Source organism: Panthera pardus, unplaced genomic scaffold (assembly GCF_024362965.1).
Source record: "Panthera pardus isolate Hobbes unplaced genomic scaffold, ASM2436296v1 HiC_scaffold_6, whole genome shotgun sequence".
NCBI lineage: Eukaryota > Metazoa > Chordata > Mammalia > Carnivora > Felidae > Panthera > Panthera pardus.
Window position 1 is genome coordinate 58,112,208 of NW_026526991.1, and position 17,435 is coordinate 58,129,642.

The window sequence follows — 17,435 nt, forward strand, 5'->3', positions numbered from 1 at the left end:
GAGAGATTTTGGAGTTACTGTCCTAGAGCCACAGGGAATACAAGATCCAGAAAGGTGAAGTCACTGGCCCAAGGTCACACAGCCAGGAGAAGCAGATCTTCCTCATCAAGTCCAGTGCCACCCCCTTCCCCTGCCAGCCAGATGGAGAGGGAGGCAGCTCAGGGAGAAGGGCACTTCTCAAGACCAGACTCCCCAGTCCTGCCTCCAGCACAGAGCATGTCTCCCTCTGGTGGCCGAAGCAGGCAAGCACAGCCCAGCTCCCAGAGTCTGACACTCATAGGTAGACACAAATGGCTTTTTTCTTTCTTTTTTTTTTTTTTTTTTTTTTTACAATTTTATTTATAACAATATCTGTGTTATTTAGTTGTAAAGGAATTCAGCAAAAATTATTAAAACGTTCATGTCCCCAAAGCGGGGCTGCCCGCTTACCCTTTCTTGGTGTGCCCCACTTCCTCCTCATCCCCAGGGGAGGGAGGAGGAGGCTGGGGGACTGTTTACCAAAGAAAGTCTCCAGCCCTGGGAGCCGCGGTGGGGGCACTGGAGAGAGGGAGGGCCTGTCTGGGAGGGGTGTTGAGCATGGCCATCTCAGGTGCCCCTAGAGTTGGGGGCTGGAGCATCGAATGGCATCCCCCAAGAACTAAAAAATTCCATCCTTTCCTTGCTACTTCAGCCAGAGCCAAATCTTCCAGACAGGGGCAGCAAAGGACTCTCCCTCCCCAGAACTGGCCCTCAGAGAGCTGGGAGGGATAAGATGGGGGTGGGGCAAGAGAGGGGAGAGCCTTGACAAAGTGTCTTGAACAGGGAGGGGGGCAGCACCACCAGCTCTCCCAGTGGGGGTGCATTTTGGTGGAAGGTGGGAGGTGGGTACCTGTGAGCCACAGGAGCCCCCAGAGTCCTCCCTGCCCCCCTCCCTGAAGGCAGCATGAGGGGGGTGCTGAGGAGCAGGCAGGAAGGAGGAGAACGGAGAGAGATAATACTGTGCTCGCTTGCTCACTTGCTCACTCACATATAAAAAGTAATTCCTTCATTTTTACATTTATACACCCGGCAGGGCCGAGGAGGGGCTGGCTGGGCAGGAGGGGGCTCGTTGAAGGACTTCTCTGGCAGGGGGCAGGAGGCTCTCTGGGCTGAGTCCAGTGGTCAGGGCCCTATGCCAAGGGGTCCCCTATCTCGTCCTCAGGACCCCGGCCCAGGAGTTCTCGCTTCTCGTCCGTGCTGGCCAGGGAGTGGCGGCTGCCGTGGCCACCCATGTAGAGTGTGGCATACACAGGGTTGGTGAAGTTGGTGGGCTGCAAGGTGACAGAGGGTTCAGGTGGGGCACAGGGGATGGGATCTGTGGCCCAGGCGCCCTACCTCCCCCGCCTCCATTCCATCATCCGACTCCGTACCCTCAGTCACCCCACCCACAGCCTCTTGTCCCTGCCCTGGAAGCCTCCTCCTCTGTCCTCCCAGCTCACCTTGTCAGGGTCCAGTGCAAAGTCAGCATCCAGTAGGCCCCCTACGTCGTCAGGCTCCCCGCCTTCATACATCTTATACGTGGGGTTCCCAATCTCCACATTCATGGCCCCATTGGTCATCCGCTGGTGCTGGAAGCCCTTAGCCCTGGGGAGGCAGGATTATAAGGGGGCAGGGATGATAGGAGGGCAAGGTTAGGGTGATAAGTGAATAGCCAGAATTTTCCAGACTCTCCACAACTCACCCTCGGACTCGCCGCTTGTACCAGAAAACCACTCCGGCTACCAGAAGCACCAGCAGGAACAACAGCAGAGGGATGAGGATAGAGGCCATATCTGGAGGGGAGGAGGTGGGAAATTGAGTCAGAGAGGCTCAGGGAAGTGAGGCCCAAATATCCCTGCTCCAGGTCCCTGAAGCTCTGTCTCCCCGTCCCCTGCCACCTACGTCCAGGCTGCTGCTGGCTGACCACCTGCTCCTCACACCGGGGCCCCGCCATGTGGGGTGGGCACCTGTAGACGGGAGGGGCAGAGCTGAGTAGGCATGACCTCCATAGTCATGGCTGCCAGGGGACTGGGAGGGGCCATAGGGTCCCGAGTGTCCCGCTCAGATTTGGGGAGGGGGAGATGGTCTAGGTCTTAGAAAGGCTCAGGTCCAACTCACTGGCACTCAGGCATCATTTTGCTGTTCATGGTACAGGAACCACCATTGCTGCAGTGGCCAACACAGGTCAGACAGCTGGGGGCCACCCGGCCATCAGAGCAGCTGCAGGAAGGAATGACAGGCTGGGTGGACTGGGAGGGGGTGTCTGAGGTGCTGAGGAAGGGGTGGGGCCGGGAGGGGGTGTTGGAAGTGCTAAGGAAGGGGCAGGGCGGGGGCGGGGGCAGGCCAGGGAGCGTGAGGCCGGGGCAGGGCAGAGTCAAGGCCGGGCAGAACCGTGGGGGCAGGCCCCACTCACTTGCAGGTGACGTCCCCACTCTGCTTGTTGACCACACAGGCTCCGTCCAGACAGCGGCTGCACTTGTTTACCTCGCACCTCGGCCCCTCAAAGTAGGCGGTGCAGCGGCACTGCCGGGAGCCGTCGGCGGCCATCTGGCACGTGCCAAAGTTCTCACAGTAGCTGGAGCACTGCCCTGCAGTTGGGGGGTGGGAGAGGAGGTGCCTCAAGCCCCACCCTCATGAGGGTCCTCCACAGGTTGTGGGTGGGGAGAGCCAGACACTAAGGGGACTCCTAGGTCTTTTAGGTGACTCTCACCTCCTCCTGAGCCCCCTGCTGCCCCCCTCCCCCGTCACAGGTTTAGAGTATAAGGACGTCCCCAAACAGCCTGGCAGGGCACTGCTTTCGCTTGAATAATCCTGATGCCACAGGGCTCACCACCTTGGGAGAAGTGTGCTGACACCTCTACAGGGATGGGGGGGATCACCTAGAGACTGCTTGAGCTGCGAATGGCCTCCCTCCCCCAGAATCTGCCTCTTGACCATCACCCTTGGCTCTAGGTCCCCGAGCTCCTGTCATCCCCTCCCTTGGGGCCCAAGGATGGCTCACTCACGGTACTGGCAGCGGTCACCCAGGAAGCCAGGTAGGCATCGGCACTGGGGCTGGTTGCCCTGGTTGACGGTGCAGGTGCTGTTGTTGGCACAGTAGCCCGCACACACCTGCTGGGTGCATTTGGGGCCCGTGAAGCCTGTGGGGCAGCGGCACGTGGGCATGCCTGGCGGGAGAGGATGTGTGAGCGGGACCGTGGCCCACCCAGGCGCCGGCCCCACTGGAGGGGACCAGGGCTGGGAGGCCCGGGTGGAAGGCACGCAGCAGAGGAACGGGGGCACTGGGGCTGTGGGCTGCGGGCAGGAGGGGAGACAGAGGGGGAGCAGGGTGGGACAGGGTCTGGGGATCCGCCCCAGGCAGAACCAGTGGGCTGAGAGGCGGGAGGCTGGGGCTGAGGAGCTGGGCGCAGTCTTGGCAGGAGAACTGAAGGCCGTACCAGAGGGGGAGGCAGCGCAGGTGCCCCCGTTGCGACAGTACTCCCAGCACTGGTCCAGCTCACACTTGTCGCCTGTGTATCGGGGCTGGCAGCGGCACTTGGGCTGCCTCCGTGCATTGAGGAAGCAGCTGCCGCCATTGAAGCACTGCAGGTTACAGGTTCCGGGTCGAGGAGCTGCGGGAAGGACCATCAGGGCACAGAGCCAGGGGAAGAGGGGAACTCAGGGAAGAAGGTCCCGGGGCAGAGGGTGGGGACCTGGGAGGGGCACAAGCATACCATCTGGTGGTGGCGTGGGCGAGGGCACGGCCACACAGGTGCCATTGTCCAGCCGCTTCCCGTTGGGACAGGTACAGACAGGCCCGCTGGGGCTCAGCAGGCAGAGCCACTCACACTTCTTGCGGTCACAGGGGTTGGTCACTGCAGGTGTGGGCAGGGGTGGGAGGATGCTGAGCCTCGTGGACCCAGAATGTCCCTGCCACAATGCCCAGTACCCGAGGCTACAGCCTGGAGACTCTGCCCCCAGGCCTTCCCGGGCTCAGACTGGGCTGTCCCCCTGTGCCTACCTTCAGGCTGTTTGTGTTGGTGGTACAGGACCACATCGGAGGCGTGGCTCAGGCCCCCTGTCAGGTTGATCAAGGGGCTGTGTCCAAACTTATGAATCTTGAAGACACGATTATTAATGTAGGTGACGCCGTAGATGTAATCCTCAAAGACGTCGATGCTGAAGGGGTGACTCAGGCCTGGGGGAGGAGGTAGACTCAGAGGGGACTCAGGCCCTGGTCACTCTCCAGGACACCTGGGCTCCTGTGTCACCTCAAACTCAACACATTCCAAACAAAACTCCCCCCAACCTGTTCCACCTCTTGTGGCCACTACTGGCAAAAGGTCCCATCAGCCCTAGACTTCTGCGGTCAGGAAGGACTGCTGTTCCCTCTCCCCACTTCTACTAAGCTCCTCCTGCCACCTTTGTTGCTTCCATGCAACTCAATGTCATTGGTAGAATGAATGAATGGGCAAGTGGGCCAGAGGGTGCAGGGCTGGTACACAGGGAGTCCAGTGGGGGTAGGCCTAGAAGGCACTGTAGGACTGTTGGGGGCCAGGATGAGGAGGATGGCAGGTGCTGGGTGAGGCCTTTGGACTCAGTGGGGAGGACAAGAGGCCCGAGGGCAGCGCTGGCTGAGGCTGCTCTAGGATGCTGACCTCGTTTGCTGTCAGCAGCCACGATGGGGTCCGTGCCATTGAGCCGGATGCTGCCGATGACTGAGAGCTTGGCATCTGCCCAGTACAGCCTTTCATTGTGATAATCCACAGCCAGGCCTGAGGGGAGGCAGAGAGCACTGTGAAGGCCCAGCCTCTGCCACCCCAGGCTCGAGGAAAAGCAGAAGTGTCTCCATGTTTGGGACAGCTCTACCCTGTTCCCATGACCACTCCCAGTCACTTCTAGAAAAAGTCTCCATAACTCATTGCCCATCCCAGTCCAAGCCCCTTCTCCTCCAAGCTTTAATGTGACCTCAGGCTCAGCAAACCCACCCCTCCCACACCCCTTGCCCCTGCCTCCACGGACCTGTAGGCCATTGGATGTTGTCCTGTACCAGTGTCTCCCGAAGGGTCCCGTCCATTGCTGCCGTTTCAATTTTGGGGTGATTCCCCCAGTCTGACCAGTACATGGTGCTGGGGAAGGAGAAGAATTGAGCATGGGTAGGACCTGAGGGCTGCCAGAGGAGGCTGAGCGAGATGGGCCACCAGGTTGTGGCTTGGGCATAGAGACTGCTGGGTATTGGGAGGAGAGTGTTCTGTCTACCTCCTCCAGAGAGAACGAGGGGAGTCAGGTCCCTGATCAGGTTAAGGATCTTTTACTCTAAAACTACAAGGTGCCGATCCAGAGACATCAAAGTGGGCAGAGCTGCCCCCTGGAGCAAACAAGCAGCCCAAACTTGGCTGCACATGATGGCCAGGCAAGTGGAGGGCAGGCCCCTGCCCGAGCAGGCCAGCTGGGGATTCTGGGCAAAGGCGGCACCGGGGAGCACCAAAGATGGAGGTGGCCTGAAGGCCCAAGGGCCGGAGGAGGACTCCGACTCCAGGGTGGTCTGGAAGGGGAGGGACACACCTGGGGATGCTGGGCTGCCCCAGAGGCTTCCCTGGCCTTCCCCCCGGGACCCCCGCATACCCTCTCAGCGGGTCCACCACAATGGCGTGTGGCTCGTCGATCATGCCCGAGATGAGCGTCTTGCGGTTCTCGCCCTTCATTTGCGCCACCTCGATCACATCTCGGCCTGAGTCAGTCCAGTACACGTTCCCGGCCACCCAGTCGACGGCGATGCCCCGTGGCATCTTGAGCCCTGAGATCTGAATGGGGGAGGGTGATAATGTCAGGGGCTACCACCTTTTGTCTTCCTGCCCATTATCCCCACCTGCACCTGCCAGCTCGTCCCTGTTAAAAAGTCATCCCAGATCGGGAGCCGGTTCTCTGATTTTGAAGAGGTTCAATGGACACTTACCTTATGGGCCATACCTAGAGCTTTCACATGTTTTGCTGGATGAGATATTATTACCTCGCTCTACTGAGGAACAAAGGCCCAAAGAGGTCAAATAGGTGGCTGAGACTGACACAGTGGATGGCGGTGACAATCAGGAACTGAACGTGGCTCTGATGCTGAAGGCCAGTGTGTCCATCGTACCCTGCCACCTTGGGCTGCAATGTGGCAGAGCCAGCTACTGATAATTCTCATTGCTCTGTCCACCTGTCATGCCCACAACATAATCCTGAATGCCTTTGCCCGTCAGTCTCACCCTTTGTCCCCTTCCACTGTCCTTTTCAAACCCTGCCCTGAACCCTCTGCTCTTTGCAGTCTTCCCATCCAATCTGTGGAGATCCCATCCCAGGTGGGGTGCTCACATTGAGGTGGGTGACACCCCGGTCAATCTGTCGCCGGTGGCGGTTGGAAGTGGTGGGAGGTGCGGCAGGTGGCAGGCTGCGGTAAGAGATGGTGCCTGTGTGCCAGTTGGTCCAATAGACACGGCCAGCCTTGACATGGACATCCATGGCATCAATGCGGACACTCTCGTCACCCTGGAAGGCCTGCTCGTAAGCCGAATGGGGGTGACTGGGGAACAGGCTGCGGATCTCGTTGTCATCGGCGATGTATAGGACCTGATACTCAGAGCCTGGAGGGGCAAAAGTCCCGGTGTCAGGTGCAGAAAAAGGCAGGGGCAGGAGGCCAGGGCTGGGGGATGCCAGGCCTGGTGCCGGGATGTGCTCCCTCCTCTCCTTCCCTGAGCTGGTCCAATAGGACCTGCTCCTCCAGGAAATCTTCTCTGCCTCTCCAGCCTCAGGGACTTCTGTCTCCTCATTGTCACTGGCTGGCATCACCACACTGTGCTACATGCTGTCTGATATATGCCCGTGGGCACACATGCATGTGGGGGTGTGTGTGCACTGGCACGGAGGGGTGTAGGCACGCACCGGCACGTGAGTGCACCTGGACGTGCGTGGTGGGGCTGTGTATTCATACATGCCCTCGTGTGCAAATGGATGTGTGTGCACGGGTGTTTGGGGGGGTGTCTGTACACAGGCAGGTGCAGGTGTGCGTCAGAGCACATACACGTTCCCACCCCCCCAAAAGGTGAATGAGATGATAGTTGTGTTAACTCAATGAAGGGAAACCTTTCACCAGGTGTACATACATCAAATCATCACCTGTTCACACTAAATATCTGACAGTTTTGTCAATTATATCTCAATGAAGCTGAAAATAAGAAGCAAAGGGGCTAGCTACAACGTGATTGTGTGGTGACGCGCGTCTGTGTGCTCTCCTCCTGGGAGTGGCGGGTGAAGAGGCACATGTGGGATATGGGTATGTTGCCCCCACCCCAGACTTCTCCAGATGAACCAGCTCCCCAACCGGCACCCCGTGCACTGATGCCAGCCTCTGTGCTGCTGGCAGCTGGGCCCGTGGGTCTGGGCTCCTGCGCCTGGGCATGGGTGTGCCAAGGGGAGCACGTCCATTCACGTTAGCCCCATTTACACTCTGGTGTTGCATAGCCCCACCCACTCTTTCTGTCCTCTTCCGGCTGGTAGGCTGGTACCTTCGGCCTTGCAGGTGTTGTGAGTCTTCATGAAGTTGCGGGCGCAGCTGCAGAGGTGGCCACCCTTGGTGTTGTTGCAGAGCTGCGAGCAGGTGCCGAAGCGCAGGCACTCATTGATGTCTGAGGGTTACAGGGGAGGGTCATGGAGAGTCCCGGGTTTCTTCCCGCCCCCTCTGAGTCCCGCCTTCTTACCTTGGCATCCGGGCTGGCCTGGCACAGTGTGGAAGCCCGAGCGGCAGGCGCAGTAGGCGGCTTTCTCGGTGCGCACGCAGCGTGCCTCATCCCCGCAGATGCTGGCGTTGGTGGCGCAGCTGGTCAGCTTGGGGTCTGTGGGGGACAGAGTGGGCCCTCTCTCCTGAGCCACCCTGGGCTTGGGCCTGGGTTCTCTGGCCCTCCGCAGGCCCCCCCCCGCCAGTTCCTTAGCACGCAGGGCTCACCGATACTGCAGTCCTCCTCATCAGAGCCGTCCCCGCAGTCATCGAACATGTTGCAGCGCAGCGAGGAGGACAGGCAGCGCTGGTTCCGGCACAGAAACTCCTTCTTGTCTTTGCAGTGGGGGGTCTGGGCCGTGGGGGGCTCTGGGGAAGGTGGGGGCTTCAGATCTGGATATTCACCACCCCGGGGCCTCCTCCCACAGCCCCCTCCCAACCCCCTGCCCCCCCCCCCACTGTGTCTGGGGCTGTTTGTCAAGCTTCAGGGGATGCTCCACCTCAAGACCTAGGGCACCGGGCAGCCTCCCTGCCTTCCTCAGAAACCTCTCTCTCCCAAGGAAAGGCCCCCAGACTCCCCACAATGGATACTCCTCCCCCCCCCCCCCCCCCCCCCCCCCGAGTTTCCACCTGGCCCGCCGCCACCCACTGTGCAGTACCCAAACTATCACCCCCGCCCCGCCAGGCTGCTTCCACTGGCCCCCTGCTCACCACAGTCCTCCTCATCAGTCCCATCCCCGCAGTTGTCTGTGCCATCGCATTGGCGCCCGATCCACAGGCAGACGCGGTCGTTCTTGCAACGGAAGGGCCGGTTAGGAGGGCACACAAACCTGGCTGCAGGGGTGGGAGGGGACAGAGCCAGAATCAGCCTTGGGGGCGGGCCTGCAGCGCCCGGGGAGCATGAGAGCCCCGCCCCCCGCCCTGGGCCCCGCCCCCCCAGCCTCACCGCACTCCTCCGGGTTTTCGTCTGAATTGTCCCCGCAGTCGTCCTCGCCATCGCACTTCCACGCCAGCGGCTTGCACAGCGTGTTGTTGCACTGGAACTCGTCCAGGGGGCAGGTCCGCACTGGGCGCCGGGGGCGTGCAAAGAGCCAAAAATGAGCCCTGAGCCCCAGGCTGGCTGCTGGGGGGCAGGATCTTGCCCAGGCCCTTCCCACCACAGGAGGTGGCCCAGAGGGGTCACCAGGCAAGCAGTGGTACAACCAGAATGAACCCAGGTCTCCTACCTTTATACCTGCTGGGCAGCTGAGCAGAACTGCCTCCTCTGGTATTTAGGGGAGAAGAGGCCTTTTTGGGGAAGTGTGTACACAGAGGCCAAGAGTGCCCTCTTTCTCTAGTGGTTGTAGCAGGACACTGGGGTCTACTGTAGTTCATGGCAGGCAGAAAGGAGGAGCACTGGGCTGGGAGTCAGGAGACCCAGGTTCCAGACTATCAAGGCAGAGCCAGGATGTCTGTCCTCATTGTTGGGTGGGTCTCTGCTCTAAGTCCCAGGCTTCTCTTACCCAAGCTTCACAGTGTGGCCTCGGGCCACTGAGCCCAGCCAGGTTAGCCAGGGGCAGGCACTGTCTCGTTGCTCCCGGAAAGCAAAGTGAACAAGGACTCTGTTTGTCAGGGCAGCTGATTGCCCTGTAGGAACTTGTGGGGTGGAGTCTGGGTGGACACAGCCAACAGGTTTCTGCTGGATTTTGGTCCAACTGGCCCCTTGACTAAGTGCCGTTGTGGAGGGAACAACCTGTCCCAACGTGTACCCAGAGGCCCTGTGTGTTGTTCACTGCTATATCCCCAACGCCTAGAACGGTGCCTGACACATGGCAGGTGCTTAAGAAATATTTTTTGTATGAACAATGACTACAGAAGACAAAGAATGAGGTGAATGACTGGGCCACATGGTGGGGTGGGGGGTGGTGGCAGGGCCTCACCGCCAGTGCCACAGGCTTCCTCATCACTGCCGTCCATGCAGTCGGCATCCGCATCACAGCGCCAGCGCAGAGGGATGCAGTGACCACTCTTGCACTGGAACTGGTCCATGTCACATCGGGGAGTGCAGTCTTTCTGCGGGCACAGGAGCAAGCATCCTGGTCAGATCGGGGCACCCCTGTAGCTCTGTCCTGATTCTTCTGAGGCCATCCCTCCCTCCTTCTCCTCTCCCTACACACCTCGTCTGAGCCATCTGCACAGTCATGGTCCCCATCGCATTTCCAGCGCCCAGCAATGCAGCGGCCATTGGCACAGGAGAACTCGCTCTCAGAGCAGGGCCGAGGGGCTGGAGAAGGACAGGGGAGAAACACGCCCCAGGAGGGTGGGCACAGGGACTCAGCCCTTGGAGTATCTCCAGCCCTTGGCAGAACAATACCACCCGTCCTTGTGTCCCTGAAAGCCACAGTTGACTGGCATAATGACCACGCCAGCCAACTGGCTGCCCTCATGGGATCAGCTGGGTACAGAGGAGGCTCACACTTACCCCTCTGGGGCAGATACACGAGAGAGGGCATGGGTCCCTGGTTCTGCCCTAGGGACAGACTGTGTGCGGGGGGTCGAGGGGAACAGGAGAGGGACAAGACCACTAAGACAAGCACCAGGGTTTAGGGAGAGGCCAGTAAAGGATGATGGGCTGAGGCACAGCACGGGGACGGACGGGTGGGCTCTGGGGCAGTGGCAGGGGGTGTGGTGGGAGCAGGGGCACATCAGAGACACCTACCTCTGCAACCCCAAGAGGACAGTGTGAAAATGGAGAGAAACATGAGATGAGGTGAAATGGCACAAACTCAAATACACGACATGGAGTGGGGTGGGGTGGGGTGAGCAGGGAGGGGGCACCTGACCCCCAGCCCTGGGAGGCAGCCACCTGTGCCGGCCAGCCTGGTGGGGACAGGGGTGCTGAGAAGGGAGGAGCCCCAGGTCTGTGGGGGTGGGGCGGGGCGGGGGGGTGGGGGGACATACTGCAGCTCTCCTCGTCTGAGTTATCCCCACAGTCGTTGTCATAATCGCACTGCCAGCGCCCTGGCACGCAACGGTTGTTCTTGCAGCGGAACTGGTAGGGCTCACAGGTGCGCTCGTCTGGGGAGGCAAGATTGGGAGGCAAACATCGGGGCAGTCAGGGACAGAGCGGGGACAGGCCCGAGGGTTTCAGACAGGCATGGGCAGGATGGCCAGGAGTGGGAGAAAGATCAGCGGGGGGAGGCCAAGCAGTGTTCTGAGATTTGAGAAGGTTATGGGGCCCAGTGGGACACGAGTGGGAGGAGCCGCTTGGGGGAGGGGATTAACGGAGCCCCCTCTGTTAGGCGGGCAGAGAAGATTCTGCGCGGGTATGTGCCGAGGAAGTGCCGGTGGAGGCAGGGACGGGGAATCAGACAGGGGGTGGTGGTCAGGGGAAGCCGAGTGCCAGGCGGCTTGAGCCCCAGTCAGCAGGTGGCCTGAGTCCTGTCCAGGCCTGATGCCTTCCCCTGAGAGCGGGGTCTGGGGAAGCTCACCACACTCCTCCTTGGGCTCGTCGGAGCCGTCCCCACAGTCGTCCTCTCCATCACACTTCCAGCGAGCGGGGATACAGCGGCCGGAGTCCTTGCAGCGGAACTCATCCACTCCACAGGTCATCTGGGCTGCAAGGGGGCAGCTGGTGGTGAGGGGGAGGATCCTTGCAGGAGCGCGCCGGGAGGGCAATGCAGTGGCCGCTGGTCACCCGGGGTGGGGATGAGGTGGGAACAGCAGACGCAGTGGAGGGAAGGTGGGCTCTGGGGGCACCAGGCAACTCACTGCAGTTGGCAGGCTCATCGCTGCCATCCACGCAGTCGTTGTCCCGGTCACAGACCCAGACTCGGGGGATGCAGCGCTTGGTGATGGAGCACTGGAACTGGTTGGGGGCACAGGTCACTTCGGCTGCAGGGTAGGGGGAGAGAATGAGGACCTGCCCATTTTTCCCCCACCACAGTTTGAGATCACCGTCTTCTTCCTCTTCCAAGCCCTGGCCCTGGTCCCACTAGAAATTTCTTAGGAGAAAGGGACAGTTTATCTCCAATTTTGGTGCTTTTTGTTTTCTGAATCTTCACCTTTTCCCAGCAAACCAAGTCATACCCTGTATAATTTATGTCACCCATCTAATAACATTACTTGACAGCCACATGGCCCAGAGAAGCGGCGGGTAGACTTCAGTGTGCAGTGTGTTTCTGTGTCTGTTTCCCCGCCACCCCGCTCCCTGCCCACAGCCCTGGGCACTCACGGCAGTCCCTCTCGTCCTCCCCGTCTCCACAGTTGTCCTGCCCATTGCAACGGAAGATGCCGGGGATGCAACGGTTGGTGTTGGTGCACTTGAACTGACTGGGCAAGCAGACGTGGATATCTGTGGGAGGTGGGGAGGAGGGTGAGGTAACTAATGGGGGGTAGAGGATTCAGGAGCAGCGAGGGGGCACCTCATCCCCTCAGTGGGAGCATGCAGGTTCAGGGCCTAGAGCAGCAGGAGTCCAGCCTGGAGAGGAGGCTGCTGTGGGCTGAGCTTCCTTGTCCTTGGAGTTTAGTAGGAAACCTCCAAGTTCCGGGGAAGGAGAAAGGGGGAGGGAGGAGGGCAGACAGTGGCTGGGCAGCCCTTTACCGCAGTTGGCCTCGTCACTGTTGTCCTGGCAGTCGTTGTCCCCGTCACAGATGAAGGCAGGGTTCGTGCAGATGCCTGTTGAGCACTGGAACTGTCCTGGGCGGCACTTGAATTCGGCTGCCAGGAGGGGAGCCACAGAGTCAGAAAGGCTGGGGCTGGGCATGGCCACTCAGAGCCTGGAGAGTCAGGCTGCCCCCGGTGCAGGACCCTCTTGCCACCCCTGCTCTGGGCACTTACGACAGTCCGGGGGCTCGTCTGAGTGGTCCCCACAGTCGTCCTCTGTGTCACATTTCCACCAGAAGGGGATGCACTTGTCGTTCTTGCACACAAACTGGAGGGCAGGTGGGGGCAAGAGGGGTTGGTGGGGGTCTGGGGAAACTCAGGAGACTTTCTTTTGGGGGGCTGCGATGTTTCAAAGAAGCGGGAGGACCAGGGTAATTTGTGGAGGTGCTGAGCTGGATGGAAGGTTGGGATATGATGAGTGCGGGAAGACCAGGTGATGGGGTATCTGTGTGGGGGTCAGGGTGGGGGGTGCTGGTAAGGGAGGGTCAGGGTTAGGGTGTGGGGGTGTTTGTGTGAGGTGACAGGTATAAAAATATTGCTGTGGGGAGACAAGAGGTAGGCAAGAAATGTGGGGGTGTTAGCGTGGGAAAACCAGATGCGTGAGGACATTAGAGCGGGTGTTGGGGTCCGAGGAGGAGTGGAGGTTGGGGGAACGAGGCATTGGTGAATGGGGGTCAAGGGGAAGAGCCTCACCTGACTTGCTGTGCAGTTGGACACACAGGTGCGCCCATCGCTGCCCAGGTAGAAGTTGGTAGGACAGGCACATTTGTGGCCCCCACCGGGGGACAGTAGGCACAGGTTGCTGCAGCCGCCATTGTTGACCTTGCACGGATGATTGGGCACTGCCAGAGAGAAAGTGGCTAACGGGCAGCCGACTGGACCCAGTATATGGGCCAGGGCCCCCTGAGCCACTGCCCTCTGGCAGAATGAGGGCGGCACTCACTGATGCCACATTTTCTGGTCTTCTGAAGGCTGCCTAGCCCACTCTATTCTGGACAGAGGCAGGACAGATCCAAATCCTACTCCTTTAGGAAGGAGCTGAAGCCAGAGAAGGGAGATGACTCTTCTTGAGGTCCCAGGATCAGGCCAGCCCTGCAGCCTCATATGCTGCCTCACCTGTGCCCTCCCTCGGGTACAGCCCGCCTGCCTTTGGGGTCCTGCCTTGGCGGTCCACACCTGGACGCACCCTACTTGACTGGCCTCAGGGGCTTGCTGCTACAAGACTCCTGGGATGGACCCAGGCTGGGCTGCAGCTCCTGAGAGCCTGTTGATAGCCTCCCTAATTTCCCAGTGTCTGGCAAGCACTGCTCAGGCAGTGCTAGAGAAGAACCAATCCTGCTGGGCCATATCCTTCCCCGGGGGCCCTGCATGCCAGGCTCACTCTTTGCTGGCTCCCACCCCTTGACTGCTCACCATCTGGCTGGCGCAGGGCGTGGAAGACATGCAAGTCCATGGGCCGGTGCAGGGTGCTGATGAGGAGTGTCTTGTTGGTGCCCGTGGTCTTGTGGGCTCGGTTGATGGACTTTGTCTCCCAGTCAGTCCAGTACACGTAGTCCTCAAACAGGGTCAGTGCGAAGATGTGTGGGATGTCCTGGCTCAGCACTGCAGACGGGGAGGGAATGGGCCCAGCAGCCGGTTAGCGCCTTCCCTACTAGACATCCTTAACCCTACAATAACCCTGTGAGGTGGGCGCCAGCCCCCGTTCCAGATGGTTAAGTGGCTTCCCAAGGTCGCACAGCTAAGTGGCAAAGCTGGAACTCAAACTCAGGCCTTTCTGACAGCAGGTTCCTGCTCTGTAATATTAGAGGATGCCCTGTGCCGAAGCACCCCAACCCCAGGCATCCTACTCCTGTCTTTCTCGGGGCCCCGAACTGTGCATGAGAAGTAACTTCTCTTTCTCCTTCAGATGGTGGCCTCATGCCTGGGCTTGTCCAGGGGGCGTACATCGGGGTGCTCTGGATCCCCGTTCTGAGATCCCCATTCTCAGGCCATGCTGTCTGACTTTTAACCTTATTCTTGCCCCAAAGGCCTGATCCTCTGTAGCTCCAGACCCCACCCCCGACCCCCAGAGCTGCTGTGCCCAGGCAGCCTCACTGGCACACTGACCGACGTGGCGATTAGAGCCATCCAGGCTGGCAAACTCGATGTAGTCCTCACGGGCATCAGCCCAGTAGATGCGTTCGGTGACGTAGTCCAGTGTCAGGCCGTTGGGCCACGTGATCTTGGTGTCCACGATGACACTACGGCCAGACCCATCCATGCCTATCCGGCCGATCAGTGAGTGGTCACCCCAGTCTGTCCAGTACAGGTACCTGGCAGGTGGGTGGGCAGTGAGCCCCAAGAGATCCAGCGACTGGTCCCACCAAGAGCCTGCAGGGAGGCTGGGCCTGGATGCCTGAGCATACTGCTTGCTTCAGGGGCTCCCCCAACCCTCCTTGCCCTCGTACCCATTCTGCACGTCCACCACCAGAGCTCTGGGCTCACGGAGGCCAGAGCTGACCAGCACCGTCCGATAGGCCCCGTTGAGCTTTGATACTTCGATGGTGTCCCGACCTTTGTCGCACCAGTACAGGTTGCCACCCACCCAGTCCACAGCCAGCCCGTCAGGGTTGCTGAGGCCTGTCCGGTGCAGCACCTATGGGCAGAGGCAGGGAAAGAAGAGCTCTGGATGACCAGGGGTATGACCCTCAGTCTCTCTGGGGGCCCAGCACCCCCCCAACTGTGAAGTAGAGCTTCCTCCCCCAGCTTGCAGGGAGGACAATGGATGGAAAACGCCCAGGCCCAGGCCTAGTGTCAGCTGAGGCTATAGGAGAGGGGTCTCCAGAGGAGAGCTCCTGCACCCCAAACCCCACAGTGCCTAGGGGCGTGAATTTAAGAGAGGGCAGCCATAAGGGGGAAGCTACTGATAATGAGGGAAAAAGCAGGAGGAATCTCCTAGACCTCACTCTCTGAGCTTGGAGCAGAGGAAGAAGCCAGGACAAACAGAGTTAGGCAGTGACTTCGTGGGGAAGGAAGAGGAGGAAATAATTCAGTGGGATGCGATGGGTGAGGGGGAGATGGCCTTGAAACACAGTGAGCCCTCTGGGGAGGGGCACTGCAGCTGGATCTCTGGCCCCCGAAGCCTAGTTTGTCTGCTGAGGAGTGGGCTGCCCCTGGCCTCACCTGCACATTGCTTCCGTTAAGGTGCATCCTTCGGATCATGCTGCCCTGGGTTGTCACGTCTGTCCAGTAAATCATCTGCTCTCGGTAGTCAAAGTCCAAGGCGACGGCGTTGTTCAGGCCCTGGGTGTGGGGGGTGGGGGATGACTACAGAGTCAGGACGCCGGTGGCTGGAGGAGTGAGTAGGAGGTGACGAACATGGGCCCAAGGGGGGAGGATGAGGGGGCTGGGCGGGGAAGGGAAGATAGCTCTGGGCCTGGGGACAGGGGTGGGGGTGAGGAGGGCCGGCTCTGGCACCTGCTTCAACAGCGTGTAGTTGGAGCCGTCCAGGTTGAGCTTGCGCAGGTAGTACCGGTTGGCAAAGATCAGGAATGGCTCCTCATCTGGAGACAGAGCGTCCTGGTTCAGCTGCCAGCTGGGGCATGTTCTGGCACCCCCGGTCCCCAGCTGCCTGAGCCATCCGACCCCCTCCATGCGCCCGTCTCACCAGTCACCGCTTTGCAGCTGTGGGGGTCGCCGCTGCGGGGGGCGTAGCCCTCTACACACAGACACTTGTAGCTGCCGTGCGTGTTGATGCAGCGCTGGCTGCAGGGGAAGGTCGAGCTGCACTCATCCACATCGGCACACGTCCGGCCGTCATCCTTCAGGCGGAAGCCGGGGCGGCAGCGGCACTGCAGGCACAGGGAGGCTTGGGCTGGGGAAGGGGCTGTGGTCGGAGCCTCTCGCCCTGGAGCCTAGAGCTCTGGTTCCCTCCACCCCGGGGGCTGGCTGGCTCCGCTGGGGAAGCCCAGCCTTGAGGGGCGGGAGGCAGGCAGCAAACAGATACTGAGCCATCTGGCTCTCACTGCAGCTAAGCCACTGCAGTGACCGATGACCACTCGGTTTCTGTCCCCAGAGGTCAATGCTCAGGCCTCATCTTATGTGACCTGTGAGCATTATCTGACAGAGCTGGTGGTGCGCCTCCTCCAAGGTTTTCCTCACACAGTTCTTCTCCCACGCCAGCGGCTGCCCCTTCTCAGGCTCCTCTGCCAGTCCCCCATCACCTCCCTGCCACTGGTGTGGCTGAGCACAGGCCATCTACACGCGCTCCATTGGGGAGCCTATCCAGACTCATAACTCCCAGATTCTGGGCTCCTGTCTGGCCTCTCCCTTGACCTGCACACCTGGACTTTGGCGCCTGCCTGACATCTGCACACCCCTCCCTCTCCCGTAGCCCTTGCTGGCCCTACTTTCCAAGGGGATGCAGAACCCAACCAAGTAAAGGTTTTGATTTTGTTCCTCTGCTGTGTCCCCAAGTGCCCAGAGCACTGCCTGGCAGAGTAGGTGCCGAATGAGCCCTTGTTGAATGAATGAACAAATGAACGGACGAGGGGTGGAGAAAGGAGCTCCCGCCAGTCTTGGGCGAGTGGAAGCTCCCACTCCGGGGTGGGGCACACCTTGAAGCCAATCTTGAGGTCCTCGCAGTCCTGGCTGCAGCCACTGAGCTTGCGGCTGAGACACTCGTTGACATGGCAGCCGCGCTCATCTGAGCCGTCACCACAGTCATCCTGGCCGTTGCAGAGCAGCACCTCGGCCACACAGCGCCCGCTGCTGCACAGGAACTGCGAGGAGGCGTTGCACTTGTGCTCTGCAAGGGGTGGGGAGGGCAGGTCAGGGGGGCCATTGGGCCAGGGATGGAGGGTGGGGAGGGGGCCGTGCATCGGGCCCACCTGGGCTGGTGCAGTGTGGGTTCTTGGGGGCCTCGTCGCTCTGGTCGTGGCAGTCATTTTCCCCATCGCACTCCCACTGGCGGGAGCTCAGACAGCGCCCATTGGCACAGCGGAACTCGTTGGGGCCGCACGTTGGGTACTCTGGGGGAGGAGGGGCCGGGTGAGTTTGGGAGCTTGGGCATAGGGAGGGCAG

The 17,435-nt window shown here is 60.3% G+C and overlaps 1 protein-coding gene across 2 annotated transcripts in view; it reads right to left on the reverse strand.

Moving 5' to 3' along the window:
* Window positions 1-1,009: 1,009 nt before the first annotated feature.
* Window positions 1,010-17,435, reverse strand: part of LRP1 (LDL receptor related protein 1) — an 81,139-nt gene continuing 64,713 nt past the window's right edge. For both annotated transcript variants that reach the window (XM_053895231.1, XM_053895232.1), the window contains 36 exons: window positions 17,243-17,383; window positions 16,970-17,160; window positions 16,021-16,204; window positions 15,831-15,916; window positions 15,537-15,656; window positions 14,822-15,009; window positions 14,481-14,686; window positions 13,788-13,976; window positions 13,068-13,216; window positions 12,549-12,642; window positions 12,312-12,428; window positions 11,943-12,062; window positions 11,480-11,602; window positions 11,200-11,325; window positions 10,670-10,786; window positions 9,886-9,992; window positions 9,649-9,781; window positions 8,676-8,795; window positions 8,441-8,563; window positions 7,958-8,098; window positions 7,713-7,847; window positions 7,521-7,640; window positions 6,331-6,599; window positions 5,602-5,780; window positions 4,999-5,105; window positions 4,635-4,751; window positions 3,998-4,174; window positions 3,711-3,851; window positions 3,435-3,608; window positions 3,003-3,164; window positions 2,411-2,585; window positions 2,116-2,217; window positions 1,900-1,964; window positions 1,700-1,790; window positions 1,458-1,602; window positions 1,010-1,289 (listed from right to left, as the gene is read on the reverse strand). In XM_053895231.1, coding sequence (XP_053751206.1) covers window positions 1,149-1,289; window positions 1,458-1,602; window positions 1,700-1,790; window positions 1,900-1,964; window positions 2,116-2,217; window positions 2,411-2,585; window positions 3,003-3,164; window positions 3,435-3,608; window positions 3,711-3,851; window positions 3,998-4,174; window positions 4,635-4,751; window positions 4,999-5,105; window positions 5,602-5,780; window positions 6,331-6,599; window positions 7,521-7,640; window positions 7,713-7,847; window positions 7,958-8,098; window positions 8,441-8,563; window positions 8,676-8,795; window positions 9,649-9,781; window positions 9,886-9,992; window positions 10,670-10,786; window positions 11,200-11,325; window positions 11,480-11,602; window positions 11,943-12,062; window positions 12,312-12,428; window positions 12,549-12,642; window positions 13,068-13,216; window positions 13,788-13,976; window positions 14,481-14,686; window positions 14,822-15,009; window positions 15,537-15,656; window positions 15,831-15,916; window positions 16,021-16,204; window positions 16,970-17,160; window positions 17,243-17,383 — 5,075 coding nt within the window. In that variant the 3' untranslated portion in view covers window positions 1,010-1,148. The remainder of the gene's footprint in view (window positions 1,290-1,457; window positions 1,603-1,699; window positions 1,791-1,899; window positions 1,965-2,115; window positions 2,218-2,410; window positions 2,586-3,002; window positions 3,165-3,434; window positions 3,609-3,710; window positions 3,852-3,997; window positions 4,175-4,634; window positions 4,752-4,998; window positions 5,106-5,601; window positions 5,781-6,330; window positions 6,600-7,520; window positions 7,641-7,712; window positions 7,848-7,957; window positions 8,099-8,440; window positions 8,564-8,675; window positions 8,796-9,648; window positions 9,782-9,885; window positions 9,993-10,669; window positions 10,787-11,199; window positions 11,326-11,479; window positions 11,603-11,942; window positions 12,063-12,311; window positions 12,429-12,548; window positions 12,643-13,067; window positions 13,217-13,787; window positions 13,977-14,480; window positions 14,687-14,821; window positions 15,010-15,536; window positions 15,657-15,830; window positions 15,917-16,020; window positions 16,205-16,969; window positions 17,161-17,242; window positions 17,384-17,435) is intronic.